The following is a 23849-nucleotide window of genomic DNA, read 5'->3' on the forward strand; positions in this document are numbered from 1 at the left end:
TATATTTAGTGTTCAATTTCAATTTTCATTATAAAAATAAATTATAGGACTTACACATTTATCACTTTATAGACAGCCCCTTAATAAGTTTTTGGAATTTCAACCTTTATGACCGACCCCCGAAACTCATAGTCCAAAACACGCCATCGACCGACACCTAAAATTTGAAGGGTTTGCAAAATAATTACTACTAACGAAAAATAATTAAAGAGCAGACACAAAGTGGATTCAATAAAAACATTTTATTAACGCAAATTTATTAGGAAATATATTTTGGAAAAACAAGAGTTCAAAATTAACCATAATTAAAATTAATATTAAACAATAAGAACAAATTAGTTATTATTAAAAGAAATAAGTCCATAATTTATTTTAACAAGAAAAGTGGCTTAATTAGTTTTGACATTGGCCACCCTAATGAACTGCAAATATTTTTGCGCGGCTGGGAACACAAATTCCTTGAAATCGGGCATGGGATATTTGTGCAAATATTCCGAAAAGTATTGTGGGACGAGACACCATACTTGATTTTTCATTAAATCTTTGCACGTATCGTCATTTATGGGACACCCCTTGCCATTTTCAAGAAAGGCTAATCGAACCTTGCTCGAAACCATTTCTTCGGCTGATTTTACAATAGTTGCTCCACCAGCTTCGAGAACTCTTTGGAAAACGGCGCGTTTGTTTTCAGGGGCCATTAAAATTACGCACCAGTCCGCGAAAGCTCCATTGTCAGATCGGAGAAAGTTTTGGTGCCACCTGAGCATGTTGAGGATAATTATTCAAATCGGGTATTTCTGATCTACTATTGGCCTATTTCCATATGGATAAGATTAACTAGGCTTAAATGTTTCACAATATTTCTGATCTACGATTGGCCTATAAAATAAATGATGTTAAACTCTGTACATTACCTGTAGACCGCGGTCATGGTACTGGCTTTATCTGGTTCGATTTCGTTATGTCTCAGATAAATAGCCGATCCGATGACGTACTTCTCTTCTTCTACGAATTTTCCAGCTTTGGCGGATTCGAAAATGAAATCCTTGTGAATTATGATTTTTCCGGAAGCGATGGAAGATAACATTTTCTCGCTCTTGGCCAGTTTTTGAACAACCATATGCGTGCATTCATTATTGAACATTTTTTGGTTCAAAGCCTTGCCGCCTAGTTGTTCCACGATGGAAATCATTTCTGCAAACGGAATAATTAAAATAAGCCTAAGATCTTATTGCCCAACTTTCTGTTGAACTTACCTTTGAGAATCTTGTCGTCAGAGAAGGTTGAAAACAGAAAGACTTTCTGCAAGTACCGTCCATCAAACGATGCGCCTTCGTTGTAAGTAGTATTGGCTTCCGAACCAAAATTTTCAGGTAGTTGTCCCTGATCCGACCATATAATGGGTGGCAATTGCGACGATTGGACATGGTCCACGTCGAGTGGTTGAGTCTCCGTTTTGGGAAAGCTCCGATGTCGCGGTTCTACAATCGAACTCTCGGCCGAAATTAACTTTTCCTCGTACGCGCTTTTCGCCGCCTTCGTGGCAGAGGCTAACATTTCCAGCTGTTTCTGGAACTCTTGCGTGCAAAGTACGTCATTACCTTCTTGTGCCGCATCCGTGGACGAGTTCGGGGAAGATGCAATGAGCTTATTCGATGCGCAAGCTTCACCTAAAGAAGAGAAACGGATTATTTCCCCGAAATCTTCCCTCTTCGTAGGAACCCTGTTGACCCTCTTAACCCTAACAGTCATATAGCTTCTACCAAAAAAACCAAGGAAGGCAGTTTTTCCGCTCTAAATAAATTTCCCTGATATGAACATGCCTAAAATTAATCGCGCTCTGCCAAAGATACCCAATAAAAAAGAATTCACAAACATACCTTCTTGGTGTTCCTGAAGACCTTTCGTAGTATTTGCAGAGTCTTTAACTGGCGTCTTTGTAAGTTTCTGCGACGATATTTGCGAGGCGAGTGAAAGTCTTTTATCATAATTCGGCGGAAACAGCGCCTCATCTACAGCGGCGTTTTGTCTTTTACATTCGTGTATCCATTCGGGTGAGACTACTTTACTTTTGTAAGTGTTTACGTATAACGAAACGACATTGGCGAGTTTATCACCGGCTTTCTGTCGATGAAGGACGTGGGTGATATAGTTTTTGTGATCTTTATGGCAGTTCATTCCCAATCTCTTGCCGATTTGGAAGAGCTCGTCGCGTTCCTTTAATGGAACCGACTTTAAGGCCGTTACGTGAAACGTTACAAATATGTTGGTGGGCTTGAAATGATCCGGAGATAATGGCGGGTCATCTTTACAAAATGGGTGGGGTTCGGTGTAGAGTTTGTGTAATTTGGTGTCGAAACTATCGTCAAGGTTTTCAACGTCAATGGGCAACTTCAACCTGAATTCGGGACGGTCCCAATTACGGATTTTCCACACCTCCTTTCCGTTGACAATGGTTAAGTATGGCTCCGGTTCTAGATCGGGTGTCTTCAAGCGTTTAGCCGGAGAAGCTGCGGCGGCCTCAGCGTTAGATCGCTTTTCAGGCGTCTTTGAGCGTTTAGGAGATAAAGGTGCTTTTTCGACAGTCTTTTGTGGTTCAACAGGTTTCGGCGGTATATGGTCACTATCCTTATCGTTGAAAGCATACGCCGTTTCCTCGACGAATTCCCCACTCTTGGCAATGGCGTACAACCACTCAACTTTAACAACCTTAATCTTCCAGGACAATGCCGCTTTCAGTTTTTTCCCTTCGGGTACTTTCATGATAAGATGGGTATTCCTTAGAATATTCTTTTCGGGTTGACTTTTTCTGGACAACGATGGTTGAGGAGTTCCACCCAGAAAATTTATCAATTCAACCAAAGCCTCTTTTTCAGCAGAGAACGAGAATTGACTCAAAGTGATGACGGTGTTCCTCAATGGCAAGCTCGTTTTGGCCACGTTTGCTACGATCAATGGCGTATATAGAATGTTCACGTTTAAAGGTAGGATTTCCTCCACTTCCACGCACATTCGTAACCAGCAACATGTCGCGTAGGTTGTACTCGTTTTCAAATTGACGCTCTCGTTTTCGTACAAGAGCGGAGGACCGATGGTGTAGTTGGATTTCTTGTTAATCTCACCTCCGTGTTCTTTAACGGACTGTTCAATTTCTTCCTTCGTTTCTTGGTCGTAGCCTTGAACTTTAAACGAAATTCCTTTGAAAAGTTGAGTTGATTCCGTCGCTGTTGTTAACGTATCACGACCTTCGTCTGCCTTGGAGACGTTACCTTTTACAACGTTAATAAGTTCAGCTACATCCAAGATTTCACCGCAGATATCCTTAAGGTTTTGTTGCGAGTCGCTGGTAATGACGTGAGTAACTCGCGAACTCATTTTGTCGCAACGCGTACCGTTACCGATGTTGATAAGTTTGAGGATTTTTGCTAAGGCATTAGAATTTGGAGGGAATCCGACTGGTAAGATTTGAAATCCGTCCAGGTTATTGTTGGGTTTTATGGTCGAAATGTCCGGGTTTTCAAGTTCGTTAATGAGTTTCCGTTCGGTATTTTCTTTATCGTCGTCATCTGGTAGAGCGACAGGTTTCACGGGACCTTTTTCTTGCTCCTTCACGGGTAAACGTGTTTCGTCAGCATTATAGTCTTCCGCAGGTGAACGCGTTGAGTCATCATTCTGACCTCTATCAGGTAAATTTCTTTCGTCACCATCTTGGTCTTGATCCTCATTTCCTTTGAGAGTTTTACTGGCGCTATTTTCTACCCCTGATGACTTCTTTTCGTTGGAACCACTAGTTACGTCTCCAATCAGATCCAATTCCATGGAACTTGCACTCGTTATATTAAGTTCACTGGCATTCATCGATCTACCAGGGATACGTGTCATTGATAAGACATCAATTGGGACATTTTTCGACGCAGCTGCTGGCGATGACGTCAACGGTTTCTTGAAACCCGGAACAGCAGTGTCATCAAGTGTAAGGTTCTTCGAAATAGATTCAGACGACGACGGCAAAGGAACAAGTAAAAAGTCTTTATCTTCAACGACGTGCTTGGATTCGAGGCATTTTTCGAACCATTCCGGTTTAAGGCACTTAATCTTCCATTTGTAAGCGGCTTTGAACTTTTCACCAGTTGCCGTAGGCGTTAGTAAATGCGTGACGTCACCCATTTTGAGTTGGCCCGAGTACTGGCCGCCATTTTGTACCGTTAAAGCCGCGATTCGCTTACGACTTGACAAGTCTATGTTCGAAACCGATAATTTAAGCCCGTGAAATAATGGAAATTCATGTTTCTCGTAGATGGGGTCATTGTGGGGTTTAGGTTGATCCGTATTATCAAGGGACATTTCGTCTACCCAAGACGGCAGCATAAGCTTGATATGGTTCTTAATAGCAGCGTAATATTTCTCGGTTCCGGAGGTTTCTACATTAAGATGGATTTACAGTTAAAATTATGGACTTAACGGGGTAAAATATTACAGGATTAGAAACTTGGAACAGTTTGCGATTAAAAATTATCGGATCATCAATATCCTAGCCGACTTAAAGGGATGTACAATACGCGTAACACTATGTTGGGGTGTGTCAACAACTATATTTTTAAGTAGTTATGCCACTATTTCAAGAAGAAGTAGTGATTGGCCAGTGTTACGTAACTAAGCATGGAACGACTCGGATTCAAGGGAAATTCCGTTAGTCAATCATACCCAAAGCCCTGATACCGCTACGAACTTCACACATGCTCAGTTGAGATCAATAGACCTAAAAGAAGAGGGTAGGCATGGCAACCCTCAGTATCGGGACATAAAACGGGGTTGAGACATAACGTCTCTGCGCACTCCCACGATACAAGAAGACTACAGCGCAGCCGCCAAAATGCGAGATGGAAGGCGGAGTTTTCGCCCCCCCCCCGTGTCCTTCCCTCTTAGTTACATCGAAATGGAGAGCTTTCAGATGGGATAGTAGTACGTCACACCCTCCTAAGTCTTACCGCTGTTCTGGTAGCCATATTGGGTGGTCTCAGCTTCATTCCTGCTTTGAACCCACCATTATGGCAGAGTAAATTATGTCACGAGACTAATTTCCTCCAACTGAAAGCTCTCTATGGTCTATTTGATGGAAGTAAGCTTAATATACATGGTTTACACTAAAGGTTTTTTATTGCAGTTCCCTCAGTGTTGCCAGACCGTTTGTGAATCAAGAGAAGGCAGAAAGGCTAGTAGTTCAATCTGAATAAGAACTGTAGCAATTTGACTCAAAGAGGGCCTGACATTGACAACACCGCACTGAGCTTTCGGCTGAGAGATTGGGGAGGAGTTTTCTGTAGCCCCACCAGTGAAAAATATAGGCCCTAATCCTACATAACCCATTGTACATCACTTTACCTCGGTTTTCCCTGACTATTTCCATGGATAAAGAATGCGCGTGAGGAAATTTGTTTTCACTCTACAGGATAGGCAACTCCCTATCTCGAGCGACAGCTTATTCTGTATATACTCTGTTACAACATCGGTTGTCAGCACGCGCAAAGCTAGTTCTCTATGTAACGTAGCTTTGCGCGTGCTGACAAGAGAAAAAAAACTTCAGTATATTTTAAACGATTTTAAATCCTGAAGATCCTGAAGTTTTTTGTCTCTTGTCAGCACGCGCAAGGCTAGATTACATAGAGACCTAGCTTTGCGCGTGATGACAACCGATGTTGTAAAAGTATATACAGAATAAGCTGTCGTTCGAGATAGGGAGTTGCCTATCCTGTAGAGTGAAAACAAATTTCCTCACGCGCATTCTTTATCCATGGTATTTCCTTGACTTTATTTTCCCTTACTATTTTTGACACAATTCAAAACATAACCGGCATATTTGTTAAGAAAATTATTTGTTATAATCAAGTCAACTCTTAATTTATAGTAACATTTCTTAACACCTCAATAAATTATGTACATAAAAGTCAAATTCCATGATTTTGCTTAAAATTCTAAAAACTCCCTGACGGTTTCCCAATGTCTCCCTGCTCCTATGTCTATCTAAAGTAGTTTAAAAACAAATAAAATTTACTCACCAGTAATTAGATGTGTGCTTTTCATGGTCATTACGTTTTGAACCTGTCCTCCCATGTGATGAATTTTAGCGGTTAGTTCGTCTTTACGGTTACTATTTCTGATGTTCGAGAATGTGACAATACAGTCCCTCATAATCAAATTATAACAGGGATGCGGTCTTCGAACAATTCGTTGGTTTTCACTAGCTAATGCCATGAGCAAGGCAACTGGTCCTAAGATATGACACCCGTTACTTTGCAAAAGCTTAAACAGTTCGTTCTCGAAACTTGACAGTATGTAGATTTTATCTTGATCAATTTTAGCCGCGTCAAAATCTTCAACGGAGTATAATTCAGGTTCTAATTCAAGTTCAACGCTTCTTTCATAGGCTAAGTTAAAATTTGTCTCATTGGTTCCATCAGAGATAAACAGCAAGTCGTAAACCGAGTTAGTTCCCATTTCCGAGGTGATACTGCTAGAGCTCGCCATGATGTCCTTAATTTTAAATAATTAAAAAACAGAAACTAACTAACACAACCACATAGAGCCTAAGACACCTAGACACACTGACTAAACCTTGGCCCTAATGAAGACTCGATTCAAACCGCGCAATTTCAAACCAAGTAGCGGGAAAATTTAACCATCTAGTATAAAACTTTCAATCACAAACTAATTCACACGCCCGAATCATTCGAAATGAACTAAAAACATCACACAATCGATCAGAAAAGCACATTGTACACGGTACAAGACAAGAGTAACTTCCCGCCAACTGTTCATGCAGTAACGCAGAAACTCGAGCATACAATCGTATTTATAACCTTCAAGTCAGGGATCTTTATTGTGGGATAAGAACTTCAAACAAATTCCGTTTTTTTCTTTGCCTACTAACAATCTGTCACCATGGAGAAATATTACCGGAGATCTAGCCTTAATGTAAGGTACTTTCGAGGAAGCTTTCATTCTAAAATCAATACAAATACTCCATGGAAAATGCCAATGTAAAAAAAGAGCAATAAATACCTCTAAAAAACCAGTTTTTAAATTTTTACACCTTATTTCCGAAACATAAAATCTGTTTTTTCAATTGCAATTTGTTACAAACCAAGCCACTCAAAAACTAGATATTAATTAAAAAGGTTTTTTTACAAGGAAGGATCGAATTAAATGGATTATTTAATGTACAGAAAAAATGACGTGTTTGTGTATTAAAAAAACTGGCAAAGCGCAGCATTTTTGCGAGCTGTTATACTTTAGTTCAAATGTACTTGACCATACATAGAAAGCTACAGAGGATTAATATACAATCATGGATAAAGGATGCGTGTCAAAAATATTCGATGTTGAGCGTCGAATGTTTTGCACGCGCATCCTTCATCCATGGTTTTTGGTCTCTTGACAGCTCGTACAAAACTAGGTTAAATAGAGACCTAGGTTTGCGCGTGCTGACAACCGATGTTGTAACAGAATAAGCTGTCGTTCGAGATAGAGAGTTGCCTATCCTGTAGAGTGAAAACAAATTTCCTCACGCGCATTCTTTATCCATGCAATAGACTTTTGTAGGGAAGCTGTAGCCAAGGAGTACTAACTACCTATGAGTAGAATTGGTAGAAAATGTGTTGATCTAGAAAAATTCTAATAAAGAACCCCGAATTAATAAACTGGTCTCATCGTCTATTTTTTGCAAAATCCATAATTAATAAAGTGGTCCCTGGGACCGCTGACCCCTAGTTTTGTAATAAATAAACTGATCCGAGCAATTCATAAACTGCATGGTTTTGGACTTGTAAACCTGTCTTATTTCCTACCCTGAGCTCGCCAAGCTTGAAAAAGGCAAGAATCGGAAAATGCATTTTCCCGCCTAAATTTTGGCGAAGACAAACTGCGATTCGTCGATTCCATTGTCATTTCATGATATTCATCGCCGTGGTGTTGCGGATCGTGGATGCAGGTTTCGCCTTCCAGTTACAGTTACAGTTACAGTTACGGTAACAAAGTTATATTCAACATTATTAATTAGATTTTTATTTTTTTTAATTTTGACACTTTAATTCGGTAATTTCATACTTACATATGACCAAACAATTATTTTGTAACAGCGGCTACTGCCTACAGCCGGTTCCGGCGGTTTGAAAGTTAAGCCTTGGCTTAAATTTGTCACTTTGGAAGTTTGGAATAAATTATTATTCAATGTTTAGAATTGATTGAATTCAATATAAGTAGTGACAGTAGAAATGGATCACGACAATAGAGGTCAGCAGGAAATAAGGGTGACCCATGTTCGCCCGGAGGGGAAATGGATCAAATTATTTGTTCAGTTTGATCCTATTTTGGCATCAAACATTGAATCAATTGTTCAAAGTAGAGGAGTGGAGTTAGATCAAACCCCCGGGTTTGTTCATCAATGCCAGTTACCTACCAATACACACGTTTGTGTTAGATGTCCAAATGGTTATTATCGGGGAATAGTCACGGGTTGGACCCCCGACAATCAACAGACAGTAGCTGTTAAGTTTGTAGATTATGGGCATGAAGATATCGTTAACATTAGTGCCTTGAGAAGGTCAGGGGAGGATCTCTTTAAATACGAACCATTAGCCGTGGAATGTTACCTTGCGGATATTCAGGCTGGCGAAAATGAAACCTTTTCTCACAAAGCCATGGAAATGTGTTCCAGTCTAGTCTGTTTTCAAGACAACATTACTTGCGTCATTATGAGTAAATACGATGTCATTCCTATCATCCGGGTCTATTACGGCAATGTCATGCTCGCTCATACGCTCATAGAAAGTGGAATAGGGATCCGACTTGGTGGGGCGGAGAATTCAAATCAAGTTACAAAACGAGCAAATCCCCCTGGTTATTTTGAGCCCGTTAATTCCGCCTATCACGCACCTGTAAATTCGTACAGAACCTCTAGTCAGCTGCAACCATACAGACGTTACACACCTTCACCCGAGCCCTACAGTTATACCAGACTTGAGCCACAAAAATATTACAAAGTTATCGTTAGGAACATTGAAAAATCTGGAGCGTTTTTTATTCAACTTGCTGATGGAGAATTAGAGAGACAAAACTTAAACAAGGCTATCTTAGCTTTTGTTTCGAGTAAAGCGGCGTCCCCCATTTTGAACTTCACTCCTGGAACCCCTTGCATCGCTCGCTGTAGCGAAGATGATTGTTTTCAAAGAGCCAAGATTAAGAACGCTACCGGGCTCGTGGCCCAGGTATTTTTTACTGATACTGGAGTAACTGAACAAATACCACTTTCTCAATTGCGGGTGTTGCCGAACTGTTTTCTAAACCTACCCAAACAAGCTTTCGAATGCACTCTGGGACCACAAATTCCATCATTTGACCTTGACTTATTTTGCGAGATTGTTACGGGAAAAATTTTAGTCTGTCAAGTCCTGAATGATCTAGGAAAGCAATACTTGGTTCGCTTATTTTACGATGATAAAAACTTACTGGACATAATGAATACTCGCCGTATAGAGCCGTTGAACTATCCTAGAGATCTTCCCGTTTATAGATACATAACATTACCAACAAAAAGGTCATTCCGAATTAAGGTCACGCAAGTTTACGGCCCTTACGAGATTTTCTGCCAACTAGAAGACAACGTTAAGCAAGTCGTGAATCTGATGGACCAAATGCACGAATTCTACGTAATTAGTAATCAAGGAGTGGCTATACGACCAGAACAATGCATGGTAGGAGGTGCAGTTTGTTGTTTCATCACAACTGACGAGAGTTTTTTCCGAGCCGAAATTATGGAAGAGCCATTAAATGGACAAATTAGGGTTAAACTAGTCGATTATGGAAACAACATAATAGTCAAGCTTAGCAATGTCAAGTTGCTTGAAGCCGAGTTTTTAGCCTTACCAGCCCAGGGTATCGAGTTAAGTCTTTATGGAATGGATAAACTACCCAAGCACCTGGTTGATGACGCCACAGTTGTCAGGAAGCTAAAAGAAATTTCGGATGGAAAAGTCTTAATTGCCGAAATTATGAACGAGCTACAACCTAGAAAATACTCTGCCATTTTAAGAACCTCTGATAATCTTAACATCAACAACATTGTTGTCGAAGAAGATGTTATAATTTCTGTTCCAATGAGTCTAAACAAAGTCGAAGACGTAGTGGTAACCAACTACGATGGCCCTCAAAGCTTTTTTGGCCAATTGTGCAAGATCCCGATTTTTACTTTTGAAGAATTCACTACAAATTTGGATCTTTACTATTCTTCATTGCCCAGTATGGTCTATGTTCCTCGTTTGCATCAATACGTTTGCGCCAGATTTTCCAATAGTTACTATCGCGCTCAAGTAACCAAAATCCTCGATCACGAGACAATAGAAGTTGCGTACGTTGATTACGGAAACAAAGAGATTCGCGGATTGCATGATATATATCCGCTGACTGCGGAATTTGCTAAAATGCCTCAAATGGGAATCCAGTGTGGTTTTTTTGACGTCCCAAGCCACGTTAACTTAGAGCATCTCTCCGAATTAATGCCTGATAGTAAGATCCAAGTTGAAATCGTCAAAGAAGTCGGCGATGTTAAACTTGTCAAGTTGACTGATCATCAGGATAATTTCACTCTTTTAAAATTATGGAAAAAACCAGAACCTAAAAAGCTACCCTACAGCCAACCTTCTTTTCCGCATGGTAAATTAATTACTGATCAAAACATTTCTTAACTAACTATCGTACATTTTAATAATTTTATTTTTTTGTCTTCCAGGAGCTGTCGAACAAGTTGTGGTCACGGATTTCACGAGTTATAACAAGTTTGTTTGTCAACGGCAATTTGGTATTGCCAATTTGGACGACATGATGGCGTCATTGGATAGATATTACAAGAGTTTGAAGCCAGGGGTTTGTATAGCTTTTTTTTTCTTTGTGAACTCTAGTCTTTCCTACAATTTTAATACCATTAGATGATTAGCAAGGGAAGGTTTTTTTTTTGTTTTTTTTTTTTTTGGAAAATTTGGTTAAAAAAATTCATCATGGTTTAAAAAAAAATCCACCCCACCGGTTTTTATTGGGTTTTTCTTTAGCAGCTGCGTGCATGGTAGAAATTGTCATTCAAAAGTCCCCTGCGTTATAGAAAACAGTTCTAAAATGTTTCATAAAAATAATAAATATTATTAAATAATACTTTAGAAGTTGAAACTAGAAATATCTTTAACTAGCTTTAAAATGAAATTATTCTACCTAGCATTCAAATTAATTTTTTGGTGCGTTTATTGTGGTTGTTAAAACCGGTGGGATTTTTAATTTCGAACTAGAGATGGCTGATACCAGGCTTAACCCGATACCTATCGATACTGGTGCAAACATGAACTAGTACCAATATTTACTCACTATGATCCAAAACCCGATACTTCAACTGATACCGATATTTTTAGTAGTACTCTGGCCATTTACATATGTATTAAAAATACTAGGAAATAATTACATAGTAATTTCATGAATTATACTACCCAAGTACAATCTATGTTTAGAGGTACTTCCAAAATAATATCACGCCTCATAGAAATGAGATGTTATCACCATCAATACATTACTGAAAGACCAAAAAATGTCATTAAAGGGAGGGTGAAGTAGAAAATCAAGTGATTTTTTATCGATTCTTTTACTAATTATAAGACCAGTCTGCATAGTCAAACATTCAGGAAATACAGATTCCGAATGATTTTAAAATTCAAATTAGGTTCAGATTTTAAGGATAATTTTAAAGAAGGACCTCCGACCAATCGCGTAACGCCCTGCCTTTTTGTTAACAAAATTCTCGTGGCACGCTCCGTGTCTCGCGCCACGATTGTCACGTCGCGCGCGAATTTTATCAAATCTCGTGATAAATTTCATTCAACACGGAACGTGCCACGAGAATTTTGTTTATGAAAAGGCAAGGCGTTACGCGATTGGCCGGAGGTCCTTGTTTAAAATTATCCTTAAAATCTGAACCTAATTTGAATTTTAAAATCATTCGGAATCTGTATTTCCTGAATGTTTCACTATGCAGACTGGTCTTATAATTAGTAAAAGAATCGATAAAAAATCACTTGATTTTCTACTTCACCCTCCCTTTAAGCGCCAATTAACGCTTTTAAACGAGTATCATATTAAACCAACGGATCCGATACTATCAGGAAACCCCGAGTATCGGTTCATCCCTAATTCAAACCCCGAAATTCACTCGCTTTCAGTTGAAACTTGAGTAAAATTTTCAAGTGAAGTTTTTGAGCAAAATCTTAAGTGTAGAATTTGTGTGAAATTTTTTGAACTTTTAGCTATTTGTCGTATTTGATAAGAGAATAGACAATGTTTTCCCCTATTTGCAGGAAAAAGTTCTTCAAACTGTGGTTGTTGGTGGATCATGCGTTGCCAAATACAGCGAAGATGGAGTATGGTACCGAGCCAGAATAGCGGAAATTCCGCAAGCCAAAGAAATTAACGTCTACTTCGTGGATTATGGAAACTCTGAAGTTGTCTCTTCAAACGATGTCAAAGAAATTGTGGATGAATACATGAAGTTGCCGGTATTCGCTGTTCAATGCTCCTTAGCCGACGCTGCTGACCTTTCCACCGCTGATGTTGAAAAGTTCAAAGATGAAGTCCTCAACTCTGACACATTGACAGCCACCTTCTCAGGTAAGTTATTTAATCACTTTGAAGGGAGTAATATAAATTTTTCCAATTATCGGGGGGAAAAATTTAATTATTGACGATTAACTAGAGAATTATTTTAAATAAATAATTTTATTCATTGGCCCAAATAATTGCTTAAAATTGGTATCAGTAGCAGAAAAACTTTGAATATCGGTTAACTTACGACATAATTCCTATGAAATCCTATATTTTTAAAAACTATCCTATTATTTTGGCAAAAGTCGTCAAAAATCCTATAATTTTGAAATTTGCGCGGGTTTTAAGCAACCTATTGGTTAAACCACGACTCTGGTCTAAAAAATATCATGAAATGGGGATGGTTTCCCTGACATTGTTAAAAATGCCTCGGTATATTATGGTTCTGAGAACTATAAATGTTCAGTGCCGAATCTATTAGTTGTCAATTGCTAGATCAAAAAAGCCGGGAAAATTTTTTTCTAATGGTGACCAGAAAAGGTTTTGTCTGAGACTTGAGCAAAGCCCCAAATTCGCGGAGTTCGCTTCGCTCGCTCAGGTTATTTATGATTTACTTTAAATTAAATTTAAACGAATTAATTGGCTAATTTTTATAAAAATAACTCGTGCAAAAATTATTTGAGTGAATATAGATTGTTTTCATATACGTTCGCCATGTACGTTATTGCAAATGGTCAGGGAAATTTGTGGAATTTAGTCAGGGAAAACCTGGAAAAGTCAGGGAATTTCATTCCAAAAATTTTGTACGAACCCTGATTTATTTTTGAAGATTGAGGGTAATACTTTTTTAGCATATCATTTTAAGCTGATTAATAATATTTCTTCCTTGATTTTATAACGGCAACATATTTCTTTACGGGAAAATCTTGTCTAAACCTTTTATTATTTTTTTAATATTAACCCCTGTAGTATGGCTTCACCTTAATTTATAAAAGTGGTAGAGAAGCGATCTTGTAGGGGAACCCTTAGGCTACATATCTCTTATCTCTAGCTCTTAAGGTCACTGACTCGCGTGTTTTTTAAAAATGGCTGACAATTAGGCTGCGCATTTTTCGTTTTAAATTATGTTTTAAGTTAGATTTTTATGTTTTAAATTAGTTTTAATCGCGATAATTATTGCAATATATACCCAGTGCATTTATTTTTGGTAGAAAAAATTATGTATTTAAACAAAAAATTTTATTAGGGCAAGATCCAGTCACGAAATTACATAGAGTAGAACTACGAGATCCCTTAACTGGATTATCAATCGCTTCCAAATATTTAAAATCCGAAAGTCAACTTAGTCAAGCGCCGGTAAACGATAGCAGCATGTGGGGAGAAACTGGTAGTTCAAATGGCAAACAAGTTCCAAGGGGATCCAATTGGAACTCTAGTAACAGATCACCTCGTCGTAATGAAGACTTCCAAAACCAAGATAAATTCCGAAATGGTACTTACACTGGACAAGATTCGGATGAAGCCAAAGGAAGGTTAATTACGAAGAAAAACATTGATGACATCCCAATTTTAATTGATTATCAGTATGAAGATATTAAGCTACACTCGTATTCCGATATAATTATCACGCACGTTGTGAATCCTCGGGAATTTTACGCTCAATTACCCGAATATGGCTCCAAACTTCTCGCCTTACTGGAAGAAATGACGCAACTCTACGGAAGTGGCGCTGGACATGATTCAGTTCCTAGAATGAAACCAGGCGATCCCTGTGCCGTTCTAAATCCCGAAGATTCATTCTGGTACAGAGGAAGTGTTTACAATATGCTTGGACATCAAATTGAAGTTCAACTTGTTGATTATGGTCATGTTGAAGTCGTCCCTCTAGCTAATGTCAAGCAATTAAAACCGCAATTCTTCAAATTACCCCTTCAAGCCCTGAAACTATCACTACCTTCAGTGGCGCCTCCTGATGGAAGAAGTTGGCCTCTGGAAGCGATTGAATTGTTTAGGAAGAAAGTTATGAATAAGTGCCTTCTTGCCAAGTTCCTCGAAACAAAAGGAAAAGGCGCTTATTTCGTGAATTTAATTGAAGCGGAAAAGCTGCGCAGTGATAACGTTGATCAAGAACTCGCGTCCCTTGGACTTTGCAAAATTGAAAGTCAGCCCAGCACTCCCGCGACTTTTGTCGAAGGTGTAACTATTGAGCCTTACGAAGTACCAATAGGATCAACGAGTAACGTAACCATTACTTGGTTCAAATCATGCTCCAAATTCTTTTGCCAAATTCACTCTCAACCATTTGAGAAGCTAATGGAAGACCTTCAAGTTCATTATAGTAGTTTGCCCATTCTCGATGAGGTGGTAGAGAGGCCATTACCCGATACTTATTGCATCACACAGTATTCTGAAGATCAAGCTTGGTATAGAGCTCAAATCTTAAGCACTAACCGAAATAACGTCGCTGTAGTCTTCATTGATTACGGTAACTGCGATAATGTCACCAGGAAGTATGTCAAGAACATCAAAAAGGGGTTTGAAAAATTACCCAAGCAAGCCATATTGTGCTATTTGAAAGGGGTGGAGAGTGACAAAGTGCCATCCCCTGAAGAGCTTGAAACTATTTACGGAGGCTCTCTAACCTGCCATTTTCTCGGGAAAAAGGATGACGGATATTTAGTTGAAGTTTACAGCGATGGAAAAAATGTAGCCCAAGCTCTCGCATCTAGCGGCGTAGTAAAGTCCGTCGAAGATAATAAACCAGCATTAGCACACGTGCCTGTCGAACGAAAAGTCCAATCGCCATTTCCAAAGATCTCGCTTCCTAACGGCGAATTCGAAGTTGTCGTTATTTACACGGAAAGTCCTCATAAGTTTTACTGTCAGAAAGTGGAAGCCGGGATACAGTTGGAAGAACTGATGGAATGCATCATGAAGTATTGCACCACCCAAAATCCATCAACAGCTAAGAACATTCAAGTTGGATCTGCATACGTGGCTAAGTACAGCGAAGATGAGAGATGGTATCGTGCCATTGTTCTGTCAACAACTGAAACGGAAGCGGAAGTTAAATTCATTGACTTTGGAAATGAAGAACATGTTCCAAAATCCATGGTAAGTAGTTGTGAGCTTGTATTGCAAGAATGTTTTGTTAAGGCTATGGTTTCATAACACAAACTCCTTAATTTAAAATTGGAAACAAATTTTTTTTTTTTTTCGTGGTTCAGATTGTCGAATGCACTCGTGAACTTTTGGACTGTTGTCCAGAGTTCCTGGAATTACCGGAACAAGCTTTCGAATGTTGCTTATACGGAGTTGCCAAAAACATACCCGAAAACCTTGATAATTTATTCTGCGATACTGTCGACAATAAGGACGTAGTCGTAGAGGTTCATGACAAGATTGGTGGAATTCACTTGGTGTCCGTCTGGGACAAAAGCACGCCAAACATCGTGGAAGTTGGATTGAATATATTCGGACCACCATTGCCCTATCCGCGAAGTTTTTCTCCAGTTACTATGCCGCCAACTCAATGCGAAGTCTATGTTTCGAACGTCGAATCCATCTCCAAATTCTCTGTGCAGCTAAAGTCTCAGGAATCAACACTCGAGGCCATAGTAGATGATTTAACTCGTCCGGAAAACCGAGGAAACATTATTTCAAAGATCGAAGCTGTTCCTGGATTGCCTTGTTGCGCTTTATTTTCGGAGGATGGCGTTTGGTACCGAGCCATCATTCTCTCTGTCGAAAACGAGTTGGCCACTGTCCAATTTGTCGATTATGGAAACACCGATATTTGCAATCTCTCAACTGGCGCTGTCACCAGCATCAGCGAGAAGTTATTAAAAATCCCGCCCATCTCCTTCGAATGCGCCTTGAAAAATTACTACCAAGTATCACCAGAATCTCTAGATGAGTTGTCTGAACAGTTCGAAGATCTTACTGCTGACAAGGTAATTACTTCCTAAAATGATCAGGAAATTTTATTTTATGTTATGAAGTGTTCTCTGGTAAACACCTTAAAATGGTATTGGGAAAACTTTGTCAGGGATAAGTTGGAAAATTCGGTTATTTTTCAATATAAAAATTTCGTCTAAACCCTCATATACTCACTTTTGATCATCGATTAATAGCAGGGTTCGTACACGACCTGGAAAACCTGGAAAAGTCAGGGAAATTGAAAATGGGCCTAAAAGGTCAGGGAAATTGAAAATGGGCCAAAAAGTCAGGGAAATGTCAGGGAAAAATATATTGGTGGCAACTTGATAGTCTGGATAACAGTATAAGGGTGACCAAAAAAGTGTTGTCTGAGACTTGAGCAGAACCCCAAATTCGCGGAGCTCGCTTCGCTCGCTCTGGATATTTATGATTTACTTATGGTTAAATTTAAACGAATTAATTGGCTTATCTTTATAACAATGACAACTCGTGCAAAAATGATTCGAGTGAATTTTAGATTGGTTTTCATATATTTACGCCTTGTAAGTTATTGCATATGGTCAGGGAAATTTGTGGAATTTAGTCAGGGAAAACCTGGAAAAGTCAGGGAATTTCATTCCAAAAATTTTGTACGAACCCTGAATAGGTGTTGACTGCCAAATTTTCCGGAATCGACTTCCCCTTGCAAGTTGAACTTTTTGAAGATGGTGTTAACATCGCTGATAAGTTCCTCTTGCCAAGCATCTCTGTTCCTACAAGTTTATTAACTTCTGTAGAAGCCACTCTACCAAAAACGGGTAAATAACTTCAATCATTTTATAAATTGCTCGAGATATTTGTTAGTCCTAAAATTACTCTTGGATCAACCTTGGATTTTAGTTGAGTCACAGCAACCACCACCAGCCAAAGTCATTCAACCCACTCCAACTTTAGCAGCCACAACTTACCCACCTGCTCAGTTTCCTATTGGTTTAACGAAGCTTTACGTGTCACATACGGACAGCGTCAACAGTTTTTACGTCCAACTTGTATCGCAAAGCAACCTTCTAGATGAGATGATGATGGAATTGGCTCTTATCAACCCAGAAGCGTCTGTCCTTGTGGAGAATGCTCAACCTGGCACAATTTGTATCGCTCCTTATTCCGAAGACGGATCTTTTTATCGCGCTCAGATTATTGAAGTCGATGGTATCTAACATTGTCAATTGAATCATTTGCACGCAACTACCTCCTCTTCAACCGTAAAATTGTTTTATTTACCAGGCGTTAACTGCAAAGTTCGCTTTGTTGATTATGGTAACTGCGACATCGTGCTGACATCTTGTCTGGTGGTTCCATCGCCAAATCTGGTTGAAAAACCTGTACTAGCGATGGAATGTACTCTAAAGGAAGTCGTTGCCAAGGCGGGAAAGGAGCAGGAAGCGCTTCTGAAATTTCATTCCCTCGTTGAAGATCAAGAATTAGACGGCACCATATTGACTACTGATTCTCCTGCGCAAACAGTGCTTGTGGTTAACTCGCAAAACATATCGGATATATTGTACCAAGAAGGACTGATCGTCAAAACTTCTGTATCTAAACCACAAACGCAATTGACAAGCACTTTCAAGTCAGGTAAGAATAGTATGAAAGCCTGCGTGTGTGCGTATGTTTGTGAATTGAGAATAAATAAAATTCAAATTGAATTTGTTCCAGGGAGCCCAGTCCTATAATTCCTATATTATCCTATATTTTTTCCTGAAAGGTCCTATAATGTATTATATTTTTTCATGAAAGGTTTTATAATATATTATATTTTTTCATGAAAGGTTTTATAATATATTATATTTTTTCCAGAAAGGTTTTATAATATATTATATTTTTTCCAGAAAGGTTTTGTAATATATTATATTTTTTCCTGAAAGGTTTTATAATATATTATATTTTTTCCTGAAAGGTTTTATAATATATTATATTTTTTCATGAAAGGTTTCATAATATATTATATTTTTTCATGAAAGGTTTTATAATATATTATATTTTTTCCTGAAAGGTTTTATAATATATTATATTTTTTCAAGAAAGGCTTTATAATATATTATATTTTTTCATGAAAGGTCCTATATTGTCCGATATTTTTTCATGAAAGGTCCTATATTATCCGATATTTTTTCATGAAAGGTCCTATAATATCCTATATTTTTGACTTGGGCGAAGTTTTCGTGTAGTTTAGCATCGAGATAACATTTGACTTGACACCGAAATCGCGGAGTTCAGGATTTTTTATACATTATTTATATTTTAGTTCAGTTCCCCTCTTCAAAGTAAAATCCAATTTTTTCTTTCTTTCTTCATGGTTTAAGCCAATATATAAGAATTTTTGTCTTATAGTTTTCTATAAAAACACATTTTCTCCTATAAAATCCTATAATTCCTGTAAAAAAAATTCTTATATTTCCCCTAAGGAATTTAAATTTTGGGCTGGTCCTCCCTGTTGTTCCATTAGCATGACGTCATGCTTGAGATAGGCAGTTTTAAATGTGGTTTTCCCATCTCTTTGACCATTTTAGATTTGGACTCTTTCCCTCCATGTTTCTTGCCACCGAATACCGAGGCTGTACCCATGAACTTGGTTCACGCCACGGCGCTCGACAGAATCTATTTACAACTCTGGGATAAATTGGATGAACTTGCCGACTTGGGAATTGTTTTGAATGACTTCTATAACGAAAATCCTGATCTGGTTTTAGAAGAAATTTTCGTGGGAATGTCTTGCGTGGCGCAGTTCACTGAGGACGAGTTATGGTATCGCGCCCAAATTTTATCATTCAACGAAGGGCTGGTCACTGTGTTTTTCGTTGACTATGGAAACGAGGATGTCGTCCCCCTGGATAAAGTTAGAAGAATCACCAAAGAGTTTATTGCCAATCCGCCGTACGCCATTGAATGCCAATTTAAAAGATTAGCACCGACTGCGACATTCGAAAAGGAAGTCATTGACCAACTAACGGAACTTACTTTTGAACGCAAAGTTATCGTTCAGTTTATAAATCTGACTGAGATTCCTTACGATATTGAGTTAACCATTGAAGGAGAAGAGATGCCGATATCCGAAAAACTTATTTTGGATGGATTAGCACACATCGTTGACAAAACATTAAATACTTCTTGCGATATTACAAATGAATTGGGTAAGTTAACATTAAGTTAATTTGGTATATTATTTAGAGGCCTAAATTTTAATAAATAATTATGCGCCTAATATTGAAGCGCATCGGCCTTAAAGGAAAAGGTCTGGCAACATAACATTACACATTAAAATAACTGTCTTTTTATAAATATAAAGGAAAAATTAAAAAAAAAATTAAATTATCTCTTATTACAAATTAAATAATTAGCATTTAATTAATCTTAAAAACGTGGACTACTGTGTCGCCATTGGTTTAGTGGCGACTGCTAAATCTAAATCCTTACCTCTCGCAATCTGTGAGAATTCAACCAATCCCATAAGTGTTTCTGGTTCGATTTAGCAGACTCCATTAAAAAAATGGCGGCATGGTAGTCCACGTATTTAAGACTAATTAAATGCTATTTATTTTGTAATAAGAGATCATATACATATGTCAGGGTTCGTACACGACCTGGAAAACCTGGAAAAGTCAGGGAAATTGAAAATGGGCCTAAAAAGTCAGGGAAAAGTCAGGGAAATTGAAAATGGACCTAAAAAGTCAGGGAAAAATATATTGGAGGGAAATTTAAAGTATAATGGTGACCAGAAAATGTTTTGTCTGAGATTTGAGCAAAGCCCCAAATTCGCAGAGCTCGCTTCGCTCGCTCAGGTTATTTATGATTTACTTTAAATTAAATTTAAACGAATTAATTGGCTAATTTTTATAACAATAACTCGTGCAAAAATTATTTGAGTGAATATAGATTGGTTTTCATATACGTTCGCCATGTACGTTATTGCAAATGGTCAGGGAAATGTGTGGAATTTAGTCAGGGAAAACCTGGAAAAGTCAGGGAATTTCATTCCAAAAATTTTGTACGAACCCTGTATGTTTTTTTTTCCTTTTGTGTTTAAAAAAAGGCCGTTCTTTTAAGAAATAATGTTATGTTACCTGAACTTTTCCTTTAACTTTTGTTTTTGACACTATGGAAAGATCATTAAATTGTAGTGTCAACTTCTATTTCAACATTTGCAGTTTCTTCCAATTCAACTATGGAGTTTGTCTTGCCCATTTATATTCCGTCAAACAACTCTCAAGTCTACGTGTCATACACAAACTCAATAGAGAGCTTTTTCGTTACGTTACAATCGAATGAAAATGGCCTGTTGTCACTGGTGGACAAGATAGAAGAATATTGCAGCAGTGATGAATCATCGCCACTCGATAGTGTCAAGCCTGGAGCAGCTTGCGCTTGTCTTTATTCCGCTGATGGACTTTGGTATAGAGCGCAAGTTCTTGAAATTCATGGTAAGCTTTTCCAAATCAAGTTTCAATGTATTTCAAAGAGTTCTAGTGTTTTAAAAAATTCTTGTTTGCAATTGAATTAATGAACTTATTGCGCAGGTACTAAAGCCACCGTAAAGTTCATCGATTACGGAAACATTGAAGATACCGAAGTGAAGGATTTGAAAAGGCTTAGCACCGAGTTGATCCTTATTCCACCGTTCTCGTTCGAATGCAAATTGCAAGCTCTCAAAGTTAAAGCTAACTGCCAGGAAGAATCAAAGTCTCTATTTGAAACGTTAACTCTAGACAAGAAACTTTTCGCGACATTCCATTCAAGAGAAGAACCGGTAGAAGTGAGACTCTACGATGGAGAAATCTTCCCGCACAATGATATTGCGTCTAAACTCTTGACCTCCGGTTTGTTGGAGGAGGTCATCTCAAAATCGGAGCCAGTTCATATTGAAGAAGCTGAACCATCTGGAGAAGAAGTAGTGTTGACTGAAGAACTTGAACCATCTGGAGAAGAAGTAGTGTTGACTGAAGAACTTGGACCGTCTGGAGAAGTAGTAGTGTTGGCTGAAGAACTTAAACCATCTGGAGAAATAGCGGTGACTGAAGAATTTGAACCAGTAGAAGAAATGGTGAAGACTGAAGAATCAGTTACTGAAACGGCTGACGTAGTTGGAGAAACATCAGTGGCAACCGAAGAATCGCTCTCTGACCCATCTAAATCAGTTGGGGAAGAATTAATTTCAACTGAAGAATCGTTCTCTGATCCATCTAAATCAGTTGGGCATGAAGAAGTTTCCAAACCACCTGACGTTGATAGTGAAGAATCAGAAATTCTTGGTAAAGAATTAGTTCCTGAAAAAATAGATACTGATTCAGATATTTTATCTGAGACGGAGTGCAGCCAACTTAACCAAAGCGAAGAAATTAAATCAGTTGATTTACAAAGTCTGTTAAGTACAAAAGCCATTGCGGGAGAATCTGACAAGGAAGTCAGAGAAGCGTCTTTAACTACTTCAGGCTCATTTACTTCCTTCACCGAGATTGAAGTTCCTATTAAACATAAGGTCTACGCAATGGTACCACACTCCATCTCTCCCTCAGAATTCTACCTAAATCTCTTAAGCGAGAGGAACAAACTAGAAGATTTGATGACAAAATTAACAGAAGTTTATACGGGTTTGTTGGAAAACGAGATGTCACTTGACGAAATCACTGTCGGACAGCCATGCGTTGGTTTGTATTTGGAAGATCTGCATTGGTACAGGTGTAAAGTGATAGATGTCTCAAACGACGACCAAGTCACTGTTCTGTTGGTTGACTACGGCAATGTTGTTCAAATCAACAAAGTAAACCTGAAGGCAATTGAACCAGATCTATTAGAGCTTCCTACTCAAGCTATTAAAGCATCGCTTTATGGCGTCAAACATCTAAATGAAGGTGAAACGCAATGGAGTCAACAAGTCTGCAATGAATTGTCGTCTATTTTTGAAAAAGACGGGGAGGAAAGGCGATTCCTAACGGAATTCATTGACAAAATCAACGATGAAGTATTGGTTAAGCTCTTAGATGTTGGAATCAGCGTAGCCGAGGTCTTGGAAGAAAAAGGTCTCGTGCGATTGGAAAGAGAGGTTCAATTTCCCTCAGTATCTTCAACGGGACAATTGGACCAATCTTCGTTAATGAGCGAAGATGATGTGATCGAATCTAGGGTACTGCCTTCACCATCTCGCGAGGATAAAATCGTTCCAGGAACGATAGCTATGGGTCGCGTCTTGATAGAGGAAGAAATTCGGAATAAAGAAGAAAAGGAAAAGATTCAGAATGCGTTAATTCAACAAGAAAAACCAGTTCCTGGTTTCGTTACCTACTTAGACAATGAAGAAGTTTTTTGCACATCATCCGATGATGGACTAGATGATATTTCTCCCGCGCAACCTAAAGATGAAGTTCAAAAAGTGGTAGTTGCGGCGGCCCCCTCTCCGCCAATTCCTAGACCTCTCAGCCGAGAAGATAAGATTTTACCCGGGTTATTGTCGCGAGGCTTAATGGAAGAGGAACAGCGCATCCTGGAAGAGCAAGAAGCCAATCAAAAAACTCCTAAAGGTCATGATGAAAAAATGCTTCCAGGAACATTATTCAGAAACGACCCTGAACCACTATTAGATTCATCGAAAGAGGAGCAAATTTTGGATGAATCCATTGATATCTCCAGTGATTTGTCAGAATCACCCTCCATAGTCAGCCACCACCAAAAATCGATCGCATCCACCAGTTCCATCCTGGATCAAGAAATTCCTACAACTACTTCGACTCCTTCGGATAAAACTACGATTGAAGAGATTTCAAAATCAAAAATAATACCGCATCCCGAAGTTTCTACCAACGGTAACATCGAGTTAAGCCAAACCGATGATTCGGTTATAATTACCCATGATCTGGAAGACAAAAGTGATAAGTAGATATTAAATAGACATACGTGTATTTTGATATGAAACGGAGAATGAAAAACATGAAAGTGTCATGTTTTAAAAAAATGAAAGATAAAAGTTTATTCTCTGTTTTTTTTTTTTCTTTTTCTTTTTTTTCTCTTTCTTTCATAAATTTTATTATTTTTTTGTCTTTCCCAACTTTCTTAAATGCCAATTAATACCAGTGTATTACTTCATTTGTTTTGGTTAACGATTTTCATGTATGTTTCTAAGGAGAAATTAAAGTGTACAACAACATTTCAATTTTAGTTTTTATTTAGAGCCTATTTCATACTCAAACTTTCTTCTAAACTTTGTTATGCCAACTATTTGAATTCAAAGGGAAGTTGGGTGACCTAAATAA

General features: G+C 38.4%; 2 protein-coding genes across 3 annotated transcripts; one reads left to right on the plus strand and one right to left on the minus strand.

The window, feature by feature from the left end:
* Positions 1-223: 223 nt before the first annotated feature.
* Positions 224-7227, minus strand: LOC149717079 (DNA topoisomerase 2-binding protein 1-A-like). Its single transcript, XM_089835036.1, has 6 exons — positions 6790-7227; positions 6057-6593; positions 1881-4421; positions 1257-1670; positions 915-1194; positions 224-759 (listed from the first exon to the last, which is right to left on the minus strand). Exons 2-6 carry the CDS (start codon positions 6523-6525, stop codon positions 390-392), a joined length of 4074 nt encoding a protein of 1357 aa, XP_089691162.1. The 5' UTR covers positions 6526-6593; positions 6790-7227; the 3' UTR covers positions 224-389.
* A 649-nt stretch (positions 7228-7876) lies between these two features.
* LOC149717080 (uncharacterized) lies at positions 7877-23749 on the plus strand. 2 transcript variants are annotated; one of them, XM_089835021.1, is made up of 12 exons: positions 7877-8018; positions 8136-10707; positions 10784-10917; positions 12387-12696; positions 13877-15744; positions 15858-16583; positions 17216-17366; positions 17449-17757; positions 17833-18183; positions 19119-19739; positions 20754-21026; positions 21123-23749. In XM_089835021.1, the coding sequence occupies exons 2-12, from the start codon at positions 8271-8273 to the stop codon at positions 23474-23476; spliced, it is 9534 nt and encodes a 3177-aa protein (XP_089691147.1). In that variant the 5' UTR covers positions 7877-8018; positions 8136-8270; the 3' UTR covers positions 23477-23749. The 2 variants fall into 2 exon arrangements, with proteins under 2 accessions (XP_089691147.1, XP_089691142.1); XM_089835016.1 differs by having other exon boundaries at positions 7888-8024.
* Positions 23750-23849: the final 100 nt, after the last annotated feature.

This window comes from Phalangium opilio, unplaced genomic scaffold, assembly GCF_054372755.1.
Source record: "Phalangium opilio isolate 3A_F unplaced genomic scaffold, DU_Popi_V2 ptg000003l_1, whole genome shotgun sequence".
NCBI lineage: Eukaryota > Metazoa > Arthropoda > Arachnida > Opiliones > Phalangiidae > Phalangium > Phalangium opilio.